Source organism: Geotrypetes seraphini, chromosome 11 (genome assembly GCF_902459505.1).
Source record: "Geotrypetes seraphini chromosome 11, aGeoSer1.1, whole genome shotgun sequence".
Classification (NCBI taxonomy): domain Eukaryota; kingdom Metazoa; phylum Chordata; class Amphibia; order Gymnophiona; family Dermophiidae; genus Geotrypetes; species Geotrypetes seraphini.
Genome location: NC_047094.1, coordinates 139,473,750 through 139,495,878, shown reverse-complemented (window position 1 = coordinate 139,495,878; position 22,129 = coordinate 139,473,750). Strand labels below are relative to the sequence as shown.

General features: G+C 41.5%; 1 protein-coding gene across 5 annotated transcripts in view; it reads left to right on the top strand.

Moving 5' to 3' along the window:
* The window catches only part of RALGAPB (Ral GTPase activating protein non-catalytic subunit beta), a 173,317-nt gene that overhangs the window by 114,202 nt on the left and 36,986 nt on the right, over positions 1 to 22,129 (top strand). For all 5 annotated transcript variants that reach the window (XM_033962658.1, XM_033962656.1, XM_033962654.1 and 2 more), the window contains 5 exons: positions 658 to 809; positions 3,776 to 3,963; positions 11,191 to 11,297; positions 15,811 to 15,963; positions 21,385 to 21,594. In XM_033962658.1, the coding sequence (XP_033818549.1) occupies positions 658 to 809; positions 3,776 to 3,963; positions 11,191 to 11,297; positions 15,811 to 15,963; positions 21,385 to 21,594 (810 nt within the window). The remainder of the gene's footprint in view (positions 1 to 657; positions 810 to 3,775; positions 3,964 to 11,190; positions 11,298 to 15,810; positions 15,964 to 21,384; positions 21,595 to 22,129) is intronic.

Genomic DNA, 22,129 nt, shown 5'->3' with positions numbered 1-22,129 from the left:
ATATAAGATGGAAAGAGTAATTGCTTTACAGAAAGGTATTTATAATAATTTTATAAAGATCTGGGGGCCATTGGTTAAATATTGTAATGAATAGGCATCGGTTTCCTCTGATGGTATTTCTTTCATATAGGGGGGAGGGGGGAGGATGGGGAAAATTTGATTTTATAATGAGTTTATAATAAATATATGGAATGTTTAATGGTAACAAAATGGTGGATAGGGGGAGGGAAATTAATTTATTAATATATTTATGATATTATTGAAAGAATTTCAAGTGTTGTATGAATATCTTTCATGTTGTTCTTTTGTACACTTGTAAGTTTTAAAATGAATAAAGAATATAAAAAAAAAAAATAATAATGTCTTTGTATCAATCGCACCTCGAATACTGTGTGAAATTCTGGTCACTGCATCTCAAAAAAGATAAAACAGACAAGGTACATAGAAGGGCAACCAAATAGATTTCTTCTCAGGCAAAGATTTGATGGTATAACCTATAGTAGCAGAAGGGGATAGCTCTTTTATCATAACTCGTAGCTCTTCAGCAAAACACAGCTGTCACCTTCACTGTGATATACATAACATTTTAAATTTTGATCCATAATATATGAATATTGATATTTCTGGATCACTGCTTGTACTTTTTTTTATCTGTAGGACTGTCTGAAAGAGGTATTAGAGATTGTAGAACTGGGTATTTCAGGGAGCAAGTCCAAAAACCACGAACAGGAGGTCCGATACAAAGGAGATAAAGAACCAAATCCTGCTTCCATGAGAGTGAAAGATGCTGCAGAAGCCACACTAACATGGTATGTATGACATGGCATAAAAAGTGAATGTACCGTGGTGAGAGGAAGAAGGACCAGAGAACCACATTTGTGAGTGTTCCCTAAGCTCCACACATTCTTATGGGGGCCAGACACATGCATTGGTGGATTCAAAAGATCTGAGCATACTCATGTCCTGTAGTTTCATGCATTTTGTTTTCATTACTTTTCCAGTCATGGCAATCCCAAAGGTATCCCACGCCGTAGGCTGTTCTTCAGACATGTGCCTCCTCCCCCTCCCCAGGGACAGCTCAAGACCTTACACCAACACCACCCCTAATAGTCCAGCATCGCCTCTTTGCTACCCTTCCAAAATCCAACATAATAAATGATGGCAGTGTGCCCAATAGTCACGTTCATTACCAAGACAATATTAAACCAACAATGCAGTAGTTATTACATTTTACTTGCTAATTTCCATTTTAAGATGTCTTCCTCTCCCCTACTGAGATATACAGGACCTGCATTCATATGATGTGAATGTGGTCTAAAATGTGCATCCTTGCTTCTGATCCTCATACCATAAAAAGTTTGCCCTGCACTGGAGCTGCTGTCACAATCTACTCCAGCCTATCCCAATTTGTCAGGCCGTAGAAGTCTGTGTGACATTGGTTTCACTGCACCACTTCTGTGCATTATAAATGAGCTTACAGCTGTTGATCTATTAAGCATCTCCCTTTTCCCTCCCCGCTCCTCAAAAATCCAGCATCTCCCCTTTTTCTCTTCCTCTTATCAAGCAGGCCACAGCCCTTCCTTTTCTGGCGCTTAGGAAGCAAGTGGATTAAGCGTTGGTAAGGGGTCATGCTGCTACCACTACTACTTATTTCTATAGCACTGCCAGACACATAGGCCTACGATCAGGTGCTGTCAAATTCCCCCATTCTCTCCCCACCTCAGGTGATATATAGAGCTTTCTCTTGGAGAGGGAGGGGCAGGACATGACAGCGATTGAGCACAGGCTTCTGCTTCTAGGCCCCATGCTGGCACTGAATCCATGTTCCTTTCCATCTCTAGAAGGAGAAAGGCAATAGCAGCACTGCTGCTGTCCTAGGAAGTAGAGAATGACTTGTTACCCGCGGCTAACCCCCCCCCAAAATGAGGGCAAGAAAAAAATAGTGGTCGCTGCGGGGACGAAGACAAGGCCATTCACCGCCCCGTGGAGCGGTGAATAGTCTTGTCTCTGCAGTGAAGTAAGCACAGATAGCGCGGTCCATCACCCCACCCGATCATCCGTGTCATGCCATCTTCCTTCCTCCACCTCACCTTAGGTGTTGACATTAATTCTTCTCCCAGCGGCACACTTTCAATAAGCCACCCGCACGTGGCTGCTTGAGTTGTTGAATATTCTCCTCTGATGCAACTTTCTGTTTCTGGCTGCGTCAGAGAGATGATTCAATAATTCAAGCAGCCGCACATTCCGCTAGGAGAAGAAGAATTAAAGTCGGCACCTAAGGTGAGGTGGAGGGAGGGAGATGGGAGGACACGGTGATCAGGCAGGAGGGGGCTGCTAGACAGCACGATCCGTGATTGCGCATGTTCCCTCACACTAGGAAGGAGGGAGTGAAAGGGAAAGAGATGCTGGGCCAAGGTGATGAAGAGGGAGAAAAATAAACCCACAGCAGGAAAGAAAGGGGAGGACAGGCAGGTGAGCCAGATGCTGGAAGCAGGGGAGGAGAGAAAAAGGGAAAGAAGCTAGATGGGGTTGAAGAGACATTGGTATGGAAGAGGAAGAGAGGGAAAATCTGGTCACAGGAAGGTAACAGAAAGAGAGGGGAAATCATGTGCATGGGGGCATAGGGACAGAGACATAAAGGGGACATACTGTACATGGGGATGGTATATGTACATAGGGGGAGCAATACCAGATACATAGGGGAGATATTAGAAATGGGGAAAATAGGAACACAGAAGCGAGATAATTTGTGCAGATGGGAACACATGGTTTGTGGGGACGGGATTGGGACCGAGCTCGCAGACTCCGGCGGCTTGTACAAATTACATTGTAACGCGCCACGAAGGTAGGTGGGAGGGAGGGAGATGGTCGGACCGCAAGAGGGGTGCTAAAAGGCGGAAAAAAGGAACAGACGCTGAAGGGGATGGTGAGACGGAAGGGTGGTGGTGGAAAGGAATGGAACAGACGCTGAAGGGAAATGTGGAAGACAGTGGGGAGAAGACGCTAAAGGGAAATGGGGAACAGAGAGTGGGGAGAAGACGCTAAAGGGAAATGGGGAATAGAGAGTGGGGAGAAGACGCTGAAGGGAAATGGGGAACTGAGAGTGGGGAGAAGACGCTGGAAGGAAAGAAGACAAAGATGCCAGACTATGGGGGGAGCGGAGGGAAGAAGATGGCTGCCAGACCAATTGGGGGGGGAAGGGAGAGGCACAGTAACAGAGCAAATGGAAGACGCAGAGAGAAGGCAGACAGAGGATGGAAGGAATTGAATGAGAAGATGAGGAAAGCAGAAATCAGACAACAAAGGGAGGAAAAAAAATTTCTATTTATTTATTTTTTTTTTTGCTTTAGGATAAAGTAGTATATTAGTTGTGTTGATAAAAATTTATAAATAAAGCCCTGCCAGCTGAACATCTCTTTCTCTAGTTCAGCAGCCAGAACTTTGATTTATAAGGAAGGAATAAGCTAAATATTACAGTACTGAGGCTTGTAAGGATGCTGCGGGGACAGAGGTCACGGGGACGGGGTGGGGACTGTGGTCACGGGGATGGGGCAGGGACAGTGGTCGCGGGGACAGGACAGTGACAGGGACGGTGGTCGGGGACACATTTTTTCCCCGTGTCATTTTCTAGTAGGCAGCTGCCTTGTTCACATAGTAGCAGAACTGGCTCTGTTGAAAGTTTGGCTAAGTAGTTGGCATGATCAGTTTTGGGGACTGATGCTTTCTGTCGTGTGGCAGTGTGATCATTTGTCCTTTTTTTTTGTTTTCTTTGCAGCATCATGCAGTTGCTTGGAGCATTTCCTCCTCCCAGTGGTCCTGCCTCTCCTTGCAGCTTGGTGAATGAAGCCACATTGATTAAATGCTCCCATCTGCCTATCCTAAGCAAATCCAGTTTCCGCTACTTTGTCTTAGATAATAGCGTAATCCTAGCCATGTTAGAGCAGCCGCTGAGTGTTGAACAGAGTGAGTATGTCTTTATTTACTGGCTGTTCAGAGTCTTCTTGAAACCACATTGTTATAGTCTTTGTGCAAACTGAACCCTTGAAATTGCCTGGATCAGTCCTCCATGAATTCTAATGGGTTTAATTTTATAAAATCTTTTCCATGTATATGTGGCATCATATGCATGTAAAAGACCTGTTACATTCTGACCAGTGTAAATGTATGCATGTTCACATGATGGTATGCACTTTACTGGTGGAGTTTGCAAGTAAAGTAGAAAGTACGTTAATATGCAGACTTTATGCGCAAACGCATCTCACAAGCGGCTGTAAATAGATTCAAGGTATGATTTCCAGGGCTGTGGAGTCGGAGTCGAGGAGTCGGAGTTAGACGAAATTTCGGGTACCTGGAGTCAGAAGTACAAAAAACTGAGGAGTCAGAACATTTATCTACCGACTCCATTTTTGAACTTGGCATACCAATCATGAGCGATTCTTTCAGCTATAGCACCCACTATATACACAGCACAAATGTTGCGAGCAGCTTCTGCGGCCTTAGAACCTTGATTAAAAGCAAAAGAAGGTGGTGTCGAAAATGCTCATTTCTCTCAACTTGACATTCCATTTTAACGATCTGAAAATTAACCAGTGCTGTGGAGTCGGAGTCGAGGAGTCGGAGGAAATTTCGGGTGCCTGGAGTCGGAGTCTGAAGTACAAAAAACTGAGGAGTCGGAGTCGGAACATTTATCTACCAACTCCACAGCCCTGATGATTTCTACCACTATGCTAGTATTTTGCATAAAACATGTCGAAAATTTGTTTCTATATAACCTCTGCAAAAATGATTTTGTATTTTCTGTTCAATTGTTTCCAAGTTTATTTATTTCTTGTTATACTGTCCATCACAAGTATCTAGAGGGTTTACAATAGTTAAATACAATAAAAGTTAAAAGAACAATACAATAACATTAGAATAGTTTATAGCTAGTATGCTCAAGTCCTCAAATTATAGGATCCAAGATATTTCTTATAGCGAGAACAAAAAGAAAAGAATTAAACATAATGTACATTCTTATGCAAAAAAATGGTTATATGGCTGATTGCAGGATCTTAGGGCTTAAGATTTTTCTACCTCCAAACGGGATAATGCCAAGAAGGAAGTCAATTGATGAGGCTATACGTATAATTGCTAATTTTGCTTTCTGTACAAGTTTTTCTTGGTTTGATTTGAAAAAAGAAAAAAAAATAGTTAAAAGAACAAAATATAATCTAACATATTTAAGGGGGAAAAGGCAGATTTGACAAACAGAAAGATATAGGGAGAGCGGGAGAAGGGAAAAAAGTTGCAATAAAATAAGAGAGCGGAAGGGCGTCTCTTCGATTTTGTTATAAGGTGAATTCATTTGGAAAAAGGAAGGGTTTGAGTTTGGACTTGAATAAAAATAAGGATTAACCAAGATTTCCAAGAATAAATGCGAATTAAAAGGTTAATTGTATAAGTAGATGCTCCTGTAAATGTACAAAATAGTGGTATTTTCACAAGCAAGTGTATACCTGCATGCACAAGTGGTTGCACTCTTTTGCAAGGGCAGACATAAGTGGCATAGCGTGTAAATGTGAAAAGGTGTTCAAGGGGGTGCCACTTACACAGGCATCTTACAGAATACCGTATGCTGTTCACATGCTCGTCATATTTAGGCAGCACAAACCAAAATGGATCGTAGTCAAAACTACGAACCCAAAAGACCAACAAGAAAGGACCAAGTTCCACAAAACCAGATAAGCACCAAAGGTGGAACAAGTTTCAGGAGTACGGACCCTACACGGCAATGATTTGCCTTCCTCAGGGGTCCTTTAAGGAAGAAAATGAAAATAATAAAATTGAAAATGAATGTGAATAGAACAAATGGTCAAAATGTGCTGGATTCATGATTAAAATGAACTAAATAGTTCAAAAGTTTTAATGCTTTTAGATGAAACTTAGTGGATGGCTATACAGTAAATGAATGTGAACTAGACAATGAAAATGTGTGTAAAACTGTAAATTAAAAAGATCTTTAAAACAAAGCCAGTGCCTGAGCGACAGTCGCACTAACCTGTGGTTGAGCCTTCATTGAATTTATTTTATTTTTTTAAATTCTTTATTCATTTTATATTTTACATTAAGTGTACAGAAAATAACAAGATTTTAAATATACATCACTTCAATTTCTAGAATTAGTCTTAAAAATAAGCTTTAACCCCATCCCTCCCACCAAATTGATATGAAATAATATACATAACATAACATAATATCATAGAACATTTCTTTCATATCTAATAATAAATTCAAAAAACAAAAACCCTCCCCCCACCCCAAATCAGCAATTATATTAAGTAGGGAAATAATTCATTAATGGCCCCCACACATCCTTAAATTTATTAAAATATCCTTTTTGAACTGCTAGCGCTCTTTCCAATTTATACAAGTGGCACACCAATTCCACCAAAAACAATAATTCAATCTTTGCCCTCATTGAATTTAGAACATCAATATCAAAGTGATTAACTCCAAATCATAAGGCGTATAATAAAACCATATTTAGGAGTCTGCAGTTGCTCCTGGTTTTAAGTAATTGTAAAAAGGATAACACTTTAGAAATACCTAGATTCAAAGAGTTGCAGTAGTCTAAATTGGAAGTAGGAACATCAAAAGGGAAGAGAACCAAAGCGACAACGCTCAACTTCAAGAAAGGGAACTATGATGCAATGAGGGCAGTGGTGAAAATGAAGCTTAGGAACAGCTCAAACAGAAAAATAAAGACCGTAGAGCAAGCCTGGTCCCTATTCAAGGACACGGTGCTAGAAGCACAAAATCTGTACATCCCCAGATTTAGAAAGGGGTGCAAAAAGAACCAAACAAAAGACCCAGTATGGATAACAAATGTAGTGAAAAAAGCAATAGGAGACAAGAAAAAATCATTCCAGAAGTGGAAAAAAGACAAAACTGGGGATAACTGGAAAGAGCACAGGAAACTCCAAAAAGAATGCCACAGAGTGGTTAGGAGAGCAAAAAGAGAATACGAAGAGAGACTGGCCAGGGAAGCAAAAAACTTCAAATTGTTCTACAGATATGTTAAAGGGAAGCAACCGGCAAGGGAGGAAGTAGGACCATTGGGATGATGGAGATAGAAAGGCAGCAGTTAAAGAGGAAAAAGAGGTGGCCGATAGGTTAAACAAGTTCTTCTCCTCAGTCTTCACAAGAGAGGACACAACCAACGTACCGGAAGCTGAGAATATCTTCAAGGAAGACCAAGAAGAAAAACTATCAACATTAGAGGTAAGCCTCAAGGAAGTCCCTCCAGCAGATAGATAGATGAAAACAGACAAATCCCCGGGCCCGGATGGAATCCACCCAAGGGTATTAAAAGAACTGAAAAACAAAACAGCAGAATTACTCCAATGAGTTTGCAACCTATCCTTGAAAACAGGGGAGATCCCGGAGGACTGGAGAGTGGCAAATGTTACACCTATCTTCAAAAAGGGATCAAGAGGGGACCCGGGAAACTACAGACCGGTAAGTCTGACTTCGGTTCCGGGCAAGATGGTGGAAGCACTGATTAAAAACAGCATCAGTGAGTACATAAACAGAAATAGGGCTACTGAAAACGACCCAACACGGCTTCTGCAAAGGAAGATCGTGTCAAACGAACTTACTGCACTTCTTTGAAGAGATAAACAGACTGATGGACAGGGGAGATCCCAAAGACATCATTTATCTTGACTTCCAAAAAGCCTTTGACAAGGTACCCCACGAGCAGTTGCTTAGGAAGCTGTAGAATCATGGGGTGGAAGGCAACGTACACAGATGGCTTAAGCATTTGTTGTCAGGCAGGAAGCAGAGGGTGGGAGTGAAGGGCCAATTCTCAGACTGGAGAGAGGTCACGAGCGGGGTTCCACAGGGGTCAATACTCGGACCGCTGCTGTTCAATGTATTTATTAATGACCTAGAAACAGGGGCAAAGTGTGAAGTTATAAAATTTGCGGATGACACCGAACTCTGTAGCAGGGTTAGAACAATAGAGGAATGCGAAGAATTACAAAGGGATCTGAACAAGCTGGAGGAGTGGGCAAACAAATGGCAGATGAGGTTCAATGTGGAGAAATGCAAGGTCATGCATGTAGGGAAAAAGAACCAGAGGTTTAGCTACATAATGGGGAGGGTGGCACTGGGGGAAAGTAACCTTGAAAAGGACTTGGGAATGCTGGTGAACCACGACAATGAAGCCAACAGCACAATGCAGAGGGACTCAAGGAAAGCAAAACAGAATGTTGGGTATCATCAAGAAGGGTATTACAACCAGAACGAAGGAAGTTATCATGCCACTGTATCGAGCGATGGTGCGCCCGCATCTGGAGTACTATGTCCAGTACTGGTTGCCATACCTGAAGAAGGATATGGCGATACTTGAGAGGGTCCAGAGAAGAGCTACACGTATGATAAAGGGTATGGAAAACCTTTCATACGCAGACAGGCTAAAGAGACTGGGGCTCTTCTCCCTGGAGAAGCGGAGACTCAGAGGGGACATGATAGAGACATATAAGGTCATGAAGGGCATTGAGAATATAGAGAGGGACAGTTTCTTCAGCCTGTGGGGAACTACAAGAACAAGAGGGCACTCGGAGAAACTAAAAGGGGACAGGTTTAGAACCAATGCCAGGAAGTACTTCTTCACTCAGAGAGTGGTGGATACCTGGAATGTTCTTCTGGAGGGAGTGATAGGACAGAGAACTTTACAGAGTTTCAAAGAGGAATTTGATAAATTCTTGAAAGAAAAATTTAGAAGATATAGGATAAAGAAGGATACAGTTAGAAGGATATAGATAAGGAAGGACAAAAGGGATAGAAGGATATAAAGGATCACTTACAGGTCATGGACCTGATGGGCCACCGCGGGAGCGGACTGCTGGGCGTGATGGACCTCTGGTCTGACCCACGGAGGCAATTCTTATGTTCTTATGATGTCAAAAACCAGAAGATGCAACGTGATCAACCTGAAAAACACCTTCTAGGTGGATCTAATCATATTTCCCAAACTTCAAACTTTTTTCGGAGGGGAATAATCTTGCCATCTATCTTGACAAAGGAGGACTGCGAAGAATTGCAAAGGGACTTGAACCAAACTAGGAGAATGGGCAACGAGATGGCAGATGAAGTTCAACGTTGAGAAGTGTAAAGTATTGCATGTGGGAAGCAGAAACTTGAGGTACAGCTATCAATGAGAGGGATGTTATGAAGGAAGAGTACCTAAGAAAGGGACTTGGGGTAATGGTGGACAATGACAATGAAGCCTAGGGCACAGTGCGCAGCGGACTGCTAAGAGAGCGAATAGAATGCTAGGTATAATCAAGAAGGGTATTACAGCCAGACGAAGGAAGTTATCCTGCCGTTGTATCGGGCGATGGTGCGTCGCATCTGGAGTACTGCATCCAATATTGGTTGCCGTACCTTAAGAAGGATATGGTGTTACTCGAGAGAGTTCAGAGGAGAACGACACGTCTGATAAAGGGTATGGAAAACGTATCATACGCTGAGAGATTGGAGAAACTGGGTCTCTTTTCCCTGGGGAAGAGGAGACTTAGAGGGGATATGATAGAGACTTACAAGATCATGAAAGGCATAGAGAGAGTAGAGAGGGACAGATTCTTCAAACTTTCAAAACATAAAAGAACAAGAGGGCATTTGGAAAAGTTGAAAGGGACAGATTCCAAACAAATGCTAGGAAGTTTTTCTTTACCCAACGTGTGGTGGACACTTGGAATGCGCTTCCAGAGGACATAATAGGACAGAGTACGGTACTGAGGTTTAAGAAAGGATTGGACAATTTCCTGCTGGAAAAGGGGATAGAAGGGTATAGATAGAGGATTACTGCACAGGTCCTGGACCTGTTGGGCTGCCGCGTGAGCGAGCTGCTGGGCACGATGGACCTCAGGTCTGACCCAGCGGAGGCATTGCTTATGTTCTTAATTGTGGATAATGGAAACTTCTTACCTCACACTCAAAATAATGAGGGTTTTTTCTGTGTTTAAGCCTGTGAACAACACAGTAACAGAGTAAATGACAGAGAAATAAGAATGGTCCATCCAGTCTGCTCAATAGTCACATGTATTATAAATTCATGATTAACTTGTCTTTTTTTCTATGATTTTTTGGGACATAGACTGTAGAAGTTTGCCTGATGCTGTTCTTGAATTCCAACTCTGGAGTTGCCATCAGCTCACTCCAGCCTATCTTGTCATTTGCAGGATATAGACTGTAAAAGTCTGCCTAGTTCCAAATTACTGGCGTTTCCCTCAAAGGGGGCACCCGCTCAAACTCAGAGGAGGGAGATTTGGTGGTGACACCAGGAAGTATTTCTTTACAGAAAGGGTGGTGGATCACTGGAACAAACTAGGATCAAGGTGATCAAGGCCACTAGCATGCTCAACTTTAAGAATAAATGGGACATCCACGTGGGATCTCTACGTGGGTCGAGCAGCACTCTGACTTAATGGGGTGGGACAGTAGAGTGGGCAGACTTGATGGGCTATAGCCCTTTTCTGCCGTCATCTTTCTATGTTTCTAAAGTCCTTCCCAGCCCATCCTAAACCAAGTTGCCATATATGGGACTTAGACCTTACAATTTTGCCCACTACTGGCCTATAGTTCTTCATTTTATACCATTCATTTTCTAATTTGCATCCAACTTGTAATATGTACCAGGCTAATTTCAGTGTGTTTAAAGGTATCATCTAAAGAAGTTTACCATTGGGGAAAATGATCTGAACATCAGCATATATGTATTATGTCAGTTCCATAAATCCTAGTTCTATACCCAAGGAGTTAAAGAAGGGGTCAAGAAGAAATAGCTTTAAGTGATAAGAGTAGTATCTGTGTAATTAGGCAATTACATAGACAAATTCTCTGGGTTACTATTTCACAGCATACATATGATTTCATTTTGAAATCCCACCAGACCAGAACCTTTAAAGGAGGAGGTTTCCTTTGAAAATTAGCTTGTGGAACCTGTGGACCTGCAAACTTCCCACAAGTTTTGCAATCTGCTTTATTGGGGTTGGAGAGAGAGAGTAGGAGAGCATGGTTTTAAAATTTGAATGATACAAGATAAGATTGGGAGAGCAGACATCTTCCAATAAAGTGGTTCATTATTTCTTCACCTTGTTTGAACTCCCCTCTTGACCAGGTGTTGTATTTCTTACCTCTTTGCAGATAACCGATGTCCATCAATCACAGTTCTGATCCGAGGAATGTCCGGGAGACACGCATGGGCCTTGCAACTCTGCCACCTACCCAGATCAGCTAGAGCCAATCAAAAGGTAGCAAGGAGAAAAATATAGGTAGATGCAACTCTAAGATATAGTACATGCGAGGACTGTTCAAAAAGTATCAGGCCTTAATTTTTCTTGCATAAAGAAATAAAACTAGGGAGGCATGGTTTGGTGCACATATGTAGGCGACCCTAATGTGCATGCTTGAATTTTTTTCCCGCCTACAGAAGCTGTCAGTTGCCGGCAGACCACCGATGAGTGAGGAAATGTAAGTGAGCACCGTCTGATTTTCTTTTTTGACAGAAAAAGTTGAACAACGCTACTGCATTAAATTTTGTGTAATGCTTGGCGATTCCAAATTGGAAACAATTCGCAAGATTCAACAGGCCTTCAGGGACGAAGCAATGGGAACCGCACAGATAAAAGAGTGGTATAACTGCTTCAGAGATGGCCGCACATCAGTGGAGAGAGAAGCACGTTCTGGTAGGCCCTCAACAGCCAGAAATGAGATCATCATTGACCAAGTGAGGACCCTGGTGATGCTGGATCACGATCAGAGAACTTGCAGATGAGGCGAGAATTTGATTGAGGATTTGGGCTTCAGGAGAATTTCAGCAAAGTTCATGCCAAAGCTGCTAACAAATCTGTCCATTCTTCACATTTGATAGGAGTTTCCTGACCAAACACAAAACACCTGTGATTTCTCAGGCTCCCTACTTTCCCGACATGGCTCCATGTGACTTCTGGCTTTTCCCCAAGCTGAAAATTCCCCTGAAAGGGACCAGATTTCAGTCGAGAAGACATCATGCAGAATGCGATGGACCAGTTGTGAGCAATCTCAAAAGAGGCGTTCCAGCGCTGCTTCCAACAGTGGCAGAACCGTTGGAAGGAAGTGTGTGGGCAGCCAAGGGACTACTTTTGAAGGAGATTAGTATAAGATTGTTGTATCTGAATACGAGTATTTTTTATGAATAAAGGTCTGATACTTTTTGAACAGCCCTCGTATGTTCTCTGAAGACAAACAGTAGGGCATTGTCTAAAGATTTAAAGTGTCCTTATTGGGTTCATTGGATGACGTTACCCCCATTGTAGGAATATAGGCCTGATGTCCTCTGAAAAACACCGCTACAGGTATGTGTCTCTGCTATACTGAGAGGTCTGATGATGAAGCCTTTGGATGTTCAAGCCTTGCCGATGATGACATGGCCCAAGACCTCTGTCATTCTCAGAAAAGTAAATACTAAGAGAGGGAAAGAAAAATATATGCCCTGGCAGCATGTCATTCAGTCTGAACTTACTCTTAGCTTCCAGACCAGGCTAGAGACGGTGGTAGTGATAATTAAAAAAAAAAAAACAACAACAAACCAACAACAACCTTTCAGAAAAATAGACCACAGGTGAAGTAGTGGAGCTAGCTGAATTTGGTGGCCTTGGAGTCTTGACAGCAAGGGTCCCACAGGGTCCCAGTCAGTGAATGTGGAGCAGTAAGTGTAAGGGAAGCCCCTTCAGTGAACCCTGTTTGACTCCCTTTCCCTCCATCTGGGTTCTCCCCATTTCCCCTTTTGATCAAGGCATGCAGAAAAAAGAATGGCTTAGGGAGATTTCTGGAACAGGTGGTGAACGGGTTTATAGGAGTTCCAGGTGGCGAAGGAGAGGCCAGTGTACATCTGTGATTAGGTCTGCCTAAGCAAGAGGAGCTCTGGGGCTGGTGGCAGCTTACAGTAGCACAGCCTTGTTAGGCCAAGAGCAACAATGGTTACCTGTGGCATAAGGTAGCTCAGCTCAGCCACTGGCTTATTCTGCCCCACATGTGATGGGGAAGCAGCAAGGCAGCTGGTGATCACTGGGGCTGTGGTTTTAAAGGAGGTTTTCAGGCCAGCAGCTGTGTCTGAGGTGTTTGTTCCACCATCAGGAAAGTAGCAATTTTGAGTGACCACATTATTCTCTTGCCAGCAGAGAGGGTAGGGAAAGAGCGTGATTTTCGAGTTGCATGTGGAAGTGAATTTTTGACAGAAATTTTAGAACACTAGGTAGTGGACCCTTTTTATAAATGATTATAAAGCTCCAAATATTGTTTGTGATTGCAACGGTTGTGAGAATTTTTGCACTGAAGTCTTTTTTTTCTTCTTCTTTCTTTCCTCCACTTTTGTATATTTACAGAGAGGACATTGACAATTAAGATAATTGTTTTTACATAATTGGTAAGATTTGAGGGGTCTCTTTGGGAGTTGCTGTATTGTCCGCTCTGTTCCCTTATGACATATTCATTGGTTAACAAGGGTATCGGTTCATGTCTCCTGAAGAGTGGGAGGTTTATCCTCTTGAGGCAGATGAGTCCTGGGTTATATTCCTGTTGAGGCAGGAAGAGCTCCCATTGTCTCCCTGATGATTTCCCTCAAGATGGCAGAGGCACTAGTGGAAAAGCTGAAAAGGAATCCAGTTTTGTAGGGTCTGAGGAGGCCAGTTGAGGTCCTTTCCCATTCATAAGGCCTTCTGAAGGATGGTGCTTGAGGACTTAATGCTCAGGGGCACTAAGGTGTTGGGATTGGGCTTTTTTTTTTTTTTTTTTTTTCATTTTATTGCCTGAAAGCTGTCAAAATGCTGTACAATCAGGTCACATTTGGCCTGTACCTGAAGCAATAAAGGATTAAGTAAGTTGCCCAAGATCATAAGAACCCACAGTGGGATTTGAGCCAGGTTGCCCTAGATCTTAACTCACTGCTCTAACCATTAGGCTACTTCTGCAATTCAGAATGATTCTCATCAATGTGGATTCCCTTTGTTAGATGGGGAATCCAGGCTCATATGTTAAAACTTCTGCTACCATTCCTCCTAACAAAGATAAAGTGATGTAAGACAAGTCAGGAAGCCAAGCAAAGAGGAAAAATAGGAGGTGGAGAAGGTGACAGTTAAGCTTCTAGTGTGTGTGGAGTTAAATGCATAGGTTGGGGGCCAGAAGAGGGAATGATTGTCTAAAGTGAAAAACATAATAAGAATTATAAGGTCATATCAATATTATGCATCAAAAATTACAAGAAGAAAGAAAAATCCCCTGCCTTGGGGAGAAAAACATATTAAGGGGAAAAAATAAAACATGTACAGAGGTGCCATTGATACTTCCTCAAATTGAAGTATTCGATATCAACAGAAGTTAAATTCATAGTTTCCAGTAACAAAATGAGTAATCATAGAAGCATAAAAGTTGTGGAAATGGGAAGAAAATTAGAAAGGAAAAATACCAAAATAAATGATTAAAACTAGAGACATGGTGGCTGTTACCCATGGCTAGCCCCGTGGAGCAGTGAATGGCCTTGTCCCCGCAGTTAAGGGAAGGAATGCGCGTGGCCACCTCCCTCCCCCTTACCTTAGCGGTGTGTTTTAAGTAACTTCTTCACAATGCTGTCGAAGCCTGCAAGCAGTAGCATGTTTGTGTGGGCGGAAGCTTCTCTTCTGATGCAACAAATTTTTTCCCCGTGTCATTCTCTAATTATAACAACCCAAGGCACTTCTACAGGGGTTTTAGGGAAGAGTTTTAGTGCTGTAAAAATGCTTCTGACTAAAGCTGAAAGGTAAAAGTTCTGGAGGGCTTCGGTGAGACTCTTGTAGAGCTAGAGAAAGAAATGGAAAAGGCACATATCAAAACTATGAGTGACCAGAGGTTACAAGGAAATAACTGGAAACTAGATTGAGAAGAGCCAATGTTCCAAAAAGCTGACTTGCTAAGTTTGTCCCCATGTTATCAGTCAAAGTTTTTGGCTGAGAATTCCGTTAAATTTAGGATCTTAAGTTCTACTAAATTGGATACCACCATTTTATATGCCTGATTTAGGTGACTAGTGCTGGAAATCTCTGCTCACTCATGGTTTTCTGCCACCTATGACTTCCCATTTTTAGGAGTTCAGTGAAATTTTGAGCATTCAGCAGGAAAACAAGAACCTACTGGCAAAAGAGGAAAACACAAGAACTGGTGTTGTTGCAAAATGATTTATTCTGTGAACCGTGAGGAGAGAGAAACAAGATCACCTCATGGCTTAATTAAAAGGAATTTTCCAGAACAGCCTGATGTTGCATCTTATGAGCTCTACAAAGAAGCTCATCTATACTGTTTATCCCATAAATCCTCTGAGCATAGATTAGCATATTTCATAGTCTCCTTGCAGACTTGATCCCTGTACATGCCTACTGGCAAAGTGTACATTATCATGTCATGGCCTATACTTCTATGCCAGCCGGTGTGTTGTAAGAAGCCATTGGTGCAGTATGTGGTCACCTCCAGTGTTGTTAGTTTAGCATCTAAGTTATATTTTATTCTAATTGTTATGGTTTTTATTCTTACATATAATGTTTATGCAGAACATTTTGTTAAACATAGTGTTTACTGCTTTGAATGGTCTTTAGAACATGAGAATTTTATATAAATATTATTAAATAGTCAAATATATGTGTCACATCAACTAGATACAAAGCTGCTGATAGAACTGAAGTAGTTTGTATTTCATGTAAGTAAATTGTGGAGGTGATTGAGTGTAAGATGTGGGAAAATTCTTTTTCTTTGTGCTAGCTGTTCTTACCTGAGTCACGTCCTCAACCAAAGAACAATGTGGGCATTCGATACAGTGTGAAGCATCGGCCGTTTCCTGAAGAAGTGGATAAAATCCCATTTGTCAAGGCAGATCTCAGCATCCCAGATCTGCATGAAATCGTCAATGATGAGGTGAGATGACCATTCTGACTTGCTCCTCTGCTATCTGCTATACTTGTTAAATCTCATTAGTGTATGTGGCCAGTGACTTACTGAAATCTTAATAACACAGAATATCGTTGTTTGAGAACCGGTGAGACTGACAGGAGCAAGGGATGTTGCTATTCTTTGGGTTTCTGCTAGGTACTTGTGACCTGGTTTGGAACAGGATGCTGGGCTAAATGGACCATTGATCTGACCCAGTGTGGCTAATCTTATGTGCATCTTTATACTCTTAAAAGAGGCATTAAGCCTCCAAGTGTTCTCCATTCCCCCTTCACATTCCAAACTGCAGAGGCAACCAAACTGGGCATTGCTAAAAGAAATCAATTTGATTTGTAAGAATTATGAATTGGTGAATAACAATAGATAAAATCTTGCACAAGGAGTATTGAAGGTGCCTTACATCTGTCAAGCCCACCATCTTCAAAACCCCTTGAACCCCTCCACTTTCTCCACACTTCTTCACAGACAAGCAAACTTTTGCAGATCTGGTCAAGTATTCCAGTCTCGAGGGGCAGAGACAGACTAAGATGGCTGCCTGAAGCACTTGACGTAGGACGCCACAGGAGAAATGCTTACCTATTGATGGTAAAGAGGAAGGCAAAGACCTGGGTTTTTTCTGTCGAATCTGGGTCGGCCCAACGTTTATCTGGTCCCATGGACGCCTTTGTGGAGCGGGGGGATGACTGCAAAGCCGGAAGAAAAGTCCTAGACTGGAGGTGAGAGCCAAATGGAAGACTCCATATCCTCCCTTGAGGCAGTCGACTTCTCTCCAGAAGAGCTCTGATCAACCACACTCCCTTCCTGGGCATATCGACGCAGGAAAAGAGGAGAATCGAGCAGCCCAACCTGCAGACTGCGGAGAGAGAAATGGCTCCGCGGCATAGACATTGCAGGTTGATTATTCAACTCAGCTGCAATCCAGTGTTGCCATGAAGACAGGAGAGGGAGCGCAGGACCCACTTTGCTTGGATTTATCTCAAGGTACTGTGAAATTGAGTGATTTAGAATCTATTTCTGCTATTCCAGGTCATAAAGTTGAGGGCGACTTTTACCCTTACATATCCCTGTAAATGTCTGATTAATCTCAAGAGTGTTAAATATATATTTTTTGAAGCATCACAATTAACTAAATTTATAACTGGCAGAGGTTGTTCCTACTAGTACCCCATTAGATCTTCAGGCCTAAACTTTGTAAGAATGAAATGTTAACCCAGAGTAAGGTACTCAGCTTTTTCTTTTCCTTAGAAATTTAAATATGTAAATTTTGTTGTCACCCCCCACCTTATTATTAGGGACTAACTAACTGTACAAGATAATGTTATTTTCTTATTATTCAATTCTGTTCTGGTATTGTTTCCATTGTATGTATATTATGACGTCTTATGATCATGAAAACTTGAAATTTAATAAAGAAATAATTATTTTAAAAAAGTATTCCAGTCACAGGTTAGGGATGTTAAAAATCTAGGACTTACTGGCCGCAAATCTCCCTCCTGAAATTATTTGAATGTTTGCTGAGCCAGAAACACAAGTTGATATAATTTTTGTTCACCCTAAAAATCATTGCAGTGGACAAGAGGACTGCTTCAGTTTGGAATAATAAACAGAAGATAAGCACAAATGGAAGGAGTAAATAATTTTAATTATCTATTGAATGGATTATTTTTTTGAATAGACTATTTATAATTTAGTGCAAACAGTGCAATGATTGAGAAGGGGTGCTTGTCACATTTGTTTGAAAAATGAGCACTTTCTGCTAAGAGGGCAGCCTTAAAAATTAAAAATATTATTAAGAAAAAAGATTTATTAGTAAGGATGTTCTGGGATGAGAGAAGATTTAATATGAAATACACCTAGAATTATACATACATATTTCCCTATAGTTTGGAAAGTGAGAAAATGGAGTGCCAGAAGGATGAAGTAGCGATGGAGAGAGGAGATCCAGAGCTACAAGCGAGATGAACGAAAGACAGTCTAAGATATCAACTGAATAAGAGAGGAAGGAAAACGACCAGAGCTCGTAACTTATTTGGAAACAAACATGTTGAAGATTAGGCAACTTGAATTTAACACATTAGGGGTCTCGTATTCTTTAGGGACTGGTAGCCAGTGGGTTTATGGTGAGTGTTTACAATTTCTTCAGTTGTCTTAGATATTTCTGGGTTCCAGAAAGGAATGCAGGGCAAGACTCTAGAGCCTGTCTCTTGTCCCATATAAAGACTGCTTCAGCACATCTAAACCTTTCAGAATCAGGTTTGAAAATCAACTAAGGCTTCTCCTCAGTGCAGCTGGTATTTATCTGAGACATAAAGGCGATAACTCCTAGTTGTCTGATTCAGGTGCTTCAGTTGAACCTTTTCATTAAGCTGTCTATGGATAGCATGAGACCTCACTGTTCTTACCCCCTGTTGAGGGTACAGAATTTGGGAGTTTGTTACCTAGGGAGTCCTTCTTATATGTCACATTACGTCTACTTGGCCTCAGGAAATTCTGAGTTGCTTCTCTGTAATGGGTATTCTCGCTGGACAACAGCATAATTGGCAGTACATATCTGTCATCTTCTCTTGAAGTTGCTTCCTCGAAGGACTATGAATCCTCATAGTTTCAAGTTTATTTAAAATTTGTTTAATCGCCCCATCATATATTCAGGGCGATGTATAGTTCTAAAAATAATTTATAACAAAACACAGGGGAACAAAGAGTTCATATAGCAAATACATAGCTTTCAAAACAGACGGGACTATTGGGTAAATAGGATAGAAATACAATAATTGGAGGCAAATGCAACAATCATGGAGAATTACAAGAGGAGGGATTTTTGTTTTATTAATTTTTTTTATTTGTTTAAAAAAAAAAAGAATGGATTTTACTTTAATTTGGTGTTTTAATGATGTCTAGCAGTCAAATGCATCTTTAAAAGAAAGCATTTTAATTGACTCTTAAATCTGTCAACGTTTCTTTCCTCCCTTAAGTAGATTGGCAAGGAATTCCACAATTGAAGGGCCACGATGGAAAAAATGTATTGTCTTTGTGTATTAATGGTTTTAAGTGATGGAACGGTTAACAAATATTGTTGGTCATTAGATCGAAGAGTTCTAGTGGAGGGAATCACTAGTGGAACCTAACATAGTAAATGGTATTCCCACAACCTTTCCAGAAGAGTATGGGCCATCTCACTGTTGCGTGGGTCCTCCTCAGTCTATACTGCAGGGCTTATCGCCTTTATTCCTCTTCACAGTCACCTCAGAATGTCAATGTATATTTTCATGACAAAGATTGTAACATAGAACACAATACATAAAGGCAACTACACAAGCCGCGAACATTTGTGGGGGTTTTTTGGTGTGTTTTTTTTATTTCTTTATTCTTTTTCAAACTTACATCAAGTGCTCAAAAAGAACAACATGAAATACTATCATATAAAACTTGAACATCATACATTATATTCTTAATATGTAAATTAATTAAAAACCCTCCCCCCTCCCATCTTTCTATACAATCATTAAAACTATCATATTCTTTCAAAATTTCAATTTCGCTACATCTTATCTTCCAATCCCCCCACCCCCCTATGTGTATTATCAAAGAAAAATGATGCCTATTCACTACAAAAATCAACCATCGGTCTCCATATCTTAAAATTTTTTTTATAACTTCCTTTCTGTATTGCAATTGCTCTTTCCATCTTGTAAATATGACACAGGAAATGTTTGAGGCTTGTGCAGATGAGGACAGAGCTTGCAGGAATGGGGCAGGGGCAGAAAAAGAACTCACGGGGACGGGATGGAAAAATGAGTTTCTGTGGGGAGGGGGAAAAATATTTGTTCCTGTGTCATTCTCTAATCTGTATACTCTATATCAAGCGGCTCACTTTTATCCACATGTTTATTCACACATTTGAAGAAGTCAAGCAAATTGGTGAAGCAAGACCTCCCTTGGCTGTATTCAATCATGTTTGGCTACATGTTCCACAATTTTATTTTTTATAATTGTTTTCCACTATTTTGCTCAGCACTGAAGTCAGGCTTACCAGTCTGTAATTTTCCAGATCTCCCCTGGAACCCTTTTAAAAAATCGGCGTAACATTGACCACCCTCCAATCTTTAGGTGCTACAGACAATTTTAGCGACAGGTTACAGATCACTAACAACAGATCAGCAATTTCACGTTTGAGTTCTTTCAGTACCCTGGGACGTAGACCATCTGGTCCAGGTGATTTATTACTCTTTATCTTGTTGATTTGGCTTAGTACATCTTCCAGGATCACTGAGATTTCTTTCAGTTCCTCTGCCTCATCACCCTTGAAAACCATGCCAATTTAGGTAGACTTCTTACATCGTCTTCCATAAAGACCAAAACAAAGAATTCATTCAGTCTATGTCCACTCCTATTATGATTCCCCCACCTTTGTTAATCATAGCCTTCAAAGAGCAGCTCGTACAGAGGTTTGAGGAGCATATATACCGGCTAATGTTCAGCAGTATTTAGTCGGCCAGGAATGGCATCTGGCCAGCTAAGTATCGCTTATTCGCTGATATTCAGTAGAAGATAGCTGGCTATCTCCTGTTGAATATCCAGTTCACTGGATTGGCTAGTGACTGGGTACATCATGTGACATATTTGTTCACTGCCAATATTTATCAGGTGGCTGACTGGCTAAGGCAGGTCTATCTTTGGCTGCTATTCCTTAGCAAACATGGTTGGCTAAGTCCACAGCTGTGAACTTTGACCTGGATATTCGGTGCCGATGGCTAGATCACCATGAACCATGTGAGGTAGCCAGGCTGCCTTCTACAGTCTCAATATTGGGCCCATAGTGCTACTTTGCTCAGCAGATGCTTCAGCCTGAAATAGACGTCTTCCTTGACACAGGAATCTGTGTTTGGTCTCCATGTCCAGCGCACTAGGGAAGAAATTTTCTCAGAAACATGAGCCAATTCTTGAAGTCTTTAGGTGCAGGTGAGCCACATGTCTGACATGCCTGCTCTCAAATTTGATAGACTGAGGTGGTCCCAAGTGACAGTGAGATGGCATGAACACTTCTAGAAATGGGTGCTGGGATACTGTTTCCCACTCCGGGTTCATCGGTGATGTCACCTATGTGTGAGGATTAAAGTCTTCTGTCCTAGGAAAGCACCTACTACAGGTAAGTAATCTTTTTTCCTTTTTTTTCTTTTCTGTAAAGCTAGTACATGAGACTAAGAAGTCCATGCACTGGAAGTTCCATTTATGCCCAGAAGTATTTTTGGCTTTTCCAGAAGCTCTGGAGGAAGCTGCATTGGCAGCATCAGATGAAACCGCCATGCATGTGGCTAACTAGACTACTATCCATAGAAAATCCTATTACAGGTAAGGAATTTATTTATTCTGTGCCTTTTTATGTTTCAGCTGGAGGTTAAACATGAAAAGCTGAAACATGCAATGTCCAAGCAGATTGCATATGAAACTTCCCTAGAGCAGCTGAAAGAAGAAGAATGGCAAAGAAAGAGTTATCCAGATCCCGTCACGGAGTGTAAACCACCACCTCCTGTGAAGGAATTCCAGACCGCACGCCTACTCCTTTCCCATTTTGGCTTCCTCTCACTAGAGGCACTGAAGGTAAAACCCAAGACTAATGGGGATGTGATGGGAGTTTTGCAGCAGTCCCTATTTCATCCTAAAGTGGAGTAGGAAGGGTTTGTATGAATCTGTAATCTGGGGACACCATTTCAAATCCAGTTATGCAATTAAGCAGCATTGTAGTACTCTTGTCCTAGCTCAGTATTAGAAGCTTTCATGTGGCACAGCCACCAGAAATTTGCTGCTACAGATGACGGCATATGTACTTCTAAAGCATAAAGCTTTGCATTGATGTTGTATAGAGAGTGCTGTAGAAATTCCTATAAAAATGTCTGCTATAGCAGGAATTTTCACAGATGGAGACTTGGGGCACCTAGGTGATATAGGAGCCCAGCACTGTTAAAGAAAAACCAATTTTAATACATTAATTTCTGGGTAGGTGCTGTGTAGGAGTCTGCACCAAGGTGCCTACCCAAAAAGTGAGTGTGGTTAGGGGGGCAGAGTTTGTGCATGGAATGAGGTAGGCACTGGTATTTTAGGCCAAAAAAACTGGCACATAAGCTGCAGATGCCTA